The sequence below is a fragment of the Populus euphratica genome, unplaced genomic scaffold (assembly GCF_000495115.2).
Source record: "Populus euphratica unplaced genomic scaffold, PopEup_1.0 scaffold1857.1, whole genome shotgun sequence".
NCBI lineage: Eukaryota > Viridiplantae > Streptophyta > Magnoliopsida > Malpighiales > Salicaceae > Populus > Populus euphratica.
In genome coordinates, this window is record NW_011501692.1 from 14,371 (window position 1) to 19,926 (window position 5,556).

General features: G+C 32.5%; 1 protein-coding gene across 1 annotated transcript; it reads right to left on the bottom strand.

Annotated features, from left to right (window-relative positions):
• Nucleotides 1-2,111: 2,111 nt before the first annotated feature.
• On the bottom strand, nucleotides 2,112-3,918 carry LOC105118281 (probable WRKY transcription factor 70). Its single transcript, XM_011016194.1, has 3 exons — nucleotides 3,423-3,918; nucleotides 3,048-3,149; nucleotides 2,112-2,732 (listed from the first exon to the last, which is right to left on the bottom strand). The coding sequence occupies exons 1-3, from the start codon at nucleotides 3,770-3,772 to the stop codon at nucleotides 2,216-2,218; spliced, it is 969 nt and encodes a 322-aa protein (XP_011014496.1). The 5' UTR covers nucleotides 3,773-3,918; the 3' UTR covers nucleotides 2,112-2,215.
• Nucleotides 3,919-5,556: the final 1,638 nt, after the last annotated feature.

A 5,556-nucleotide genomic window follows, 5' to 3' on the forward strand; every position in this document is an offset into this window, starting at 1 on the left:
GTGACATGAATAACCTCTACAGTCTAGGTGTGATCGGGAAGTATCTAAGTTTTTTATATGCCACTAGAGTCTTTCCCCTGCTAGTTCTAGGTTTGTAATGGGAATGCCCGCATATCATGCACTCGGTCATCTCAGCATTTTCAAGGTAGTATAACATGCAGAAGTTAAGGCACATGTTAATTTTCTGGTATCCTAAACCGAGGGGTTTCATTATGGACTTTGCAGCATAGAAGTTCTCTTTTAGCCTGTTTTCTTCAGGTAAAATGCTTCTTGCCCATTCAATAATCTTGTCATACCCGGCCTCACTCAACCCGTGCTCTGACTTGATGGTGAACACCTGTGCTATGACTGATAATTTACTGTGGCTCGTGCAAACATCCCATAATGGTTCGTCAGAATCTTTCAACAAATCAAAAAACCTAGCTGCATCTACATTAGGTTCTTCTTCTACGATTGGACATTGACTAACATTACCTTGATTTATTCTCATTGCATCCATAACCATGTTTCTGTAAGGATTAGTGTTGTCATTCTCGTTGCTAGCATTAGAAGTAGACCTAACCATCGTTTCATCCATTCTCCTCTCACTAACATATACTTCTCCATGTGCATACCAACACTGGTAATTCTCCATAAACCCTTTGTGTAGAAGATGCATCATTACAATATCTGGATGTAGATACTTTTTATTTTGACACTTCCTGCATGGACACCTAATACCGCCTCCAGTAAAATTTCTAGGAATAGATGTTGCGAAATTAATAAAACCCTGAACCTCGTTACAATAATCCATCCACCACAATCCTTGGGGTGAATCTCGATACATCCATGAACAATCATCCATGATTTATATCGAACCTCTATAAAATTATGATGACATAATGTATTAATTAACTAAGTTAGGTAAATAAACTTGCAAAAATATTACTTTACCTCAAGATTATCCAACAAACCAATCACAACTTCTCATAAATATTAAAAAATTTATTATCATTTATCAACGTCCATACAAATTAAAATATATAAATTTACAGAGAAATTACCACTCCGCAATACCATTGACAAAACTTTAAACGGACCTAATAAGTAAGCTATTAATTATTTCAAAACACCACATGTACTTCGGTAGTTCCATAAAGTTTTAACAATTTACAAACAAATACAATCTTACAAAATCTAAAACAAACCATAACAGATATAGAATTATACATTCATATACAACAAGTTTGTTTGACAAATAACAATAAAACATGTACATTTACTAATAAAATACATATACTAAAAAAACAATAAAATTGACATTTAATTAAATGTTAAGATTTAAAAAGAAAGAATTACTTACAAAAATTGATAAAATCCGTTGGTAAATCAGAACACGGATGTTGTGACCACAAAACTTCAAGAAATATAACTTGATTTGCTGATATGAGGGAGATTTTTGTTTGGGGGGGATGGGGGGCTGGTTGCAGTTGGAGAGAGCTGGGATTAAGAAGAAGAAGGAGAAATAGGGGAGGAGAGGGTCGGCAAGTGAACTTATATTAACGTCTCTGAAGGTTTCACCGATGGATTTTCTGTCGGTGAAACCGTCGATGATTCTAACGGTACAATCGACACGTCACTGTACGGATCTGCCATTTCAAATCCTTTAGTGAATTCGTCGGCAATATAAACGACGGTCGCTGTACGACTTGTCTTTTTGAATCCGTCGGTGATTCCGTCTGAAAAAATAACCCGCCAAAATCTCCACGTCAGCAACCTATTTTTTTTTACGATGGTGAAGTTTCCGTCCGTAATTCAGTCGGGAACTAGCGACGGAAATTTTCCGTCTGTAGTTCCCGATTGAATTACGGACATTTTCCATCAGTAATTCCCGACTGAATTACGGATGGAATATAACCGTTGGTAATTTCAATCTCAAATTACCGACATAAATATTTCGTCGGTAAATCCATTGCTATTTAGTGAATTTCTAGCAGTGCGTTAACTAACTTAAATCAAAATATAAAAATCATGCAAAACATAACCTAAGTTTCTCTGATTTATGCTTTAGCTAGGGATGATCATTACAATCTTTCTTCACCACGAACAGCAGAAATTATAATAGACAAATATGTAATGAAAAATGGTACACGGAATTTATTCTGTTGAGGTGGGTATTTATGAATACTAATTTTAAACAGGATTTAATTAATTATTGTAGCCTAGAAAACTCACTCTAATCAAAATGAAAATCACAGTCAAAATCAAAAGACTTGACGACAAAATCCATGTCCAAACTTTGAGAGGTGACCTCTGTACATGAGAACAAATGTATAGAATCCACTGCCTCATAATCAGACCTCAATATCATGGTAGGCTCATCCACTGGTTCTTGAAATGGGATTAGATCCTTCCACATGAATGAATCTAAAGACGAAACATTGTCTGCTAGATTAGTTGGCGTCTGATCTTCCTTAGATTCTTGCTCTACTTTACAGGATGACCCCATAATGGGATGATGATCTTGTTCTTCATATCTAGGAATCTTTGAATGAGAACTGCCACTATTCGTTAGATTGTAAGATTCCCAGGGATCAGAATCTGTGATGATTTGTGGAGCCTCAGGGATGTTTCTGCATGTATGGCTGCCAATGTATGTGATATGGTACATGTCTGGGTTGTCTTCCATTCTTTGGACTTGTTTTGTTGCCTTGCAACCTTGTTCATACTTGCGAATACACCTGAAGTAACTCCTGTAATCAATCAACTAAGTGGGATTAGAGTGACCACAATTTCTTCACAGTACATGTGCAATTTCATTAACTATAGTACTGATATATTGCAGCAAAAGCCAATCCTTCTCCACTAGTGCTCCTTTTTCTATCTTCACTTTTGACTGCTTTATGAAAATGGTCAAGGACTCCACTTTTTAAGATTGCATTTATACCAAACGAGACTTAAAATTAATGGATCCATAATTATATATCGAAATAATGAAGCATCAAATGAAATGAGAGAGAGAGAGAGAGGGGGGGGCGGGGAGAGAGAGAGAGAGAGAGGTTATTTACCTTGGGTATTTAGCATTCAAGATCCCCTTCTGCCCATATTTTCTCCATGCATGACTGTCTTCAATCGTAGGACAGACTGTAGTCCATGATTGGGAAATCTTTCTGGGAGGGAGCAAGCAAAGATGTTTGTATTAGTTTTCATTAAAATTTAAAAAATAAATAAATCATGCAAATGTATCACCAATCATCTCGCATTAATTCAGCACAATCCAGAAGAAAAAGAAAAATCTCACAATTCCCCCTCTAAAGGTATCAGTAGTGCAAGTCATTATCATGAATATCTTTATTTATGATGGTTACTAATTAAGGTAGAAGTGCAGTAAATGGATTTATAACTAACATTTACATAATAACGATGGGTATGGTTAAACTTACTTTCTGTTGTAACAACCTCTCCTATCCTTGGTAGCCGGCCTCTTCTTGCTCTCGCCGGAATCTTTAGACCTCCGGTCATCATAACAAGCAGAGTCTCCTAGTGAACTTGCTAGATTTTGACAAATCTCACCACCTGCAGATTCACTAGAAGTAATGACAGAAAGAGTCTCAGAAAAAGATCTTAAGATCTTCCCTACAAGCTCACCCGGTGAAGAAAAACGCCCATCAAAATTTCCACAAGGTTTCTGGAGGCGAATTTGAAGTTGGGTTGCAAATTCATGGCCTCGAACAAGTTCTTTTATCACCTTTTCCCTGCTTGATGATAGTTTTTCAGGCAAACAAGTGCCCATTATTTCCAGCTGATGTATCTTTCCTGCTTGTTTTTTTTCTAACTGCTATATATACTACAGAAATGGGGTATTTGGATCATATATATTAGTGGTGAGTTAGCGAAAGAGAAGATAAAGATTGGCTTTTATGCCTTTTTCTTTCTTTGACTAAAAATATATGATAAAAGAGAGATAAAATAAAGGAAGATTGAAGGAAGGAGGCAACGGAGAAAGGTTCACCGAAAATTCCTACCAAATATATAAATATATATTGCTTACATAAGCGTTGTTACGTTTTCAGTATGATGCAAGGCTGATGCCAAAAACCTTGAAGCTTTCCTCTTTTTTCCCGTGTCGCACATGTAGAATTGTTTTCTAAGATTATGATCTTCTTCGGCGGGTTGAAAGAATTATTATTAACTTTTTTTATATATATATTTCACCAGTTAAAAGAGGTTTAGAATTTTCATCAAATATTTATTTATTAAAAATCGTAGCTGGTTTTCAAAGTTTAAATAAAAAAATTAGTTATATAAAAAGAAAAATATTATTTCTAATATAAGTTATATTATTTATTTTATTATTATTAAGACACTTTTATTTCCGTATTAATTGTATTGAATAAAACTGCACCACATTAATAGAGTAGACTATAATTTTATAGGTCAACATTATTTCTAATATATTCTACTTAAAATAAGTTATATTATTTATTTTTTTGATGATTAAGATATTTTTATTTCCAAATCATTATTCTGTCTATTGATTAAATCTGCACCATACTAGTAGAGTAGACTATAGCTTTATAGGTCAAATCTAACCATTTTGAACACATGTTTTGCATTTATTTTTCTAAATGCTAGGAATAAATTTTACATATGAATTTATAATCTTTAGTATTAAAAATAAATATTTTTTTTTTTTATGTTTTTGAAATATAGAGAAAGTTTTCATGGATTTGATAAACTTGCTATTAAATCCAAAAATACATGCAAAGATATAAAACTATTTTTGATGTTTTCAAGAAATAGTAAATCATGCAATATATTATTTTTTATGCAAATATAATTCTTATTTTAGAGGCTCGACCATATGTAATTTAAAAGTATTTAAATTTATTTTTGATAAAAAGATTTTTTTTATTTTTTTCTATTTTTTTAAAGAAAACTGATTTATTTAAAATAAGAAAAACATTTTGTACGTGGATTACAATCCCAAATATTAAATATAAAAGGGTAAGAAATGGTATGAAAGACCCAAAATTAATTGCATAAAGGTTTTCCAAAAATTTGAATTTCTTTTTAAATTATACTAAGACCAAGTTTGGAAATAAATAATAATGTGTTGTAATCAAGATATCTACTTAAAACAATCCATTTATTCATCCTTCACCAACTTGATAATCCAACAATATCAAAATCAACTTAATTCTTAGTTTTATGAACTTCATTGAAATCACATGTTAAATCAAATGAATCAATACAAACCCAGGCATAATTCATTAATCAATATTTGATATTCAAATTAATCGATTTAAACTCAAGCATAATCCATAAACCAACATTTAATGTTTAATTTGCAATCATAACCCTAAAAATAAACTCACAATCCAACAAAATTACCAAATCATCCTAAATAAAAAACACACATTAATTCAAATTAATATTTTTCCAAACATCCAAAGATTATACACAACATGAGCAATTTGTCTCAAATTTCACAACATTTTAACAATTTGTTAAAAAACTAATTAGAGGTTATGGATCGATTTACTGACATGACCAAAAGATTGATGTTTTCTCCCA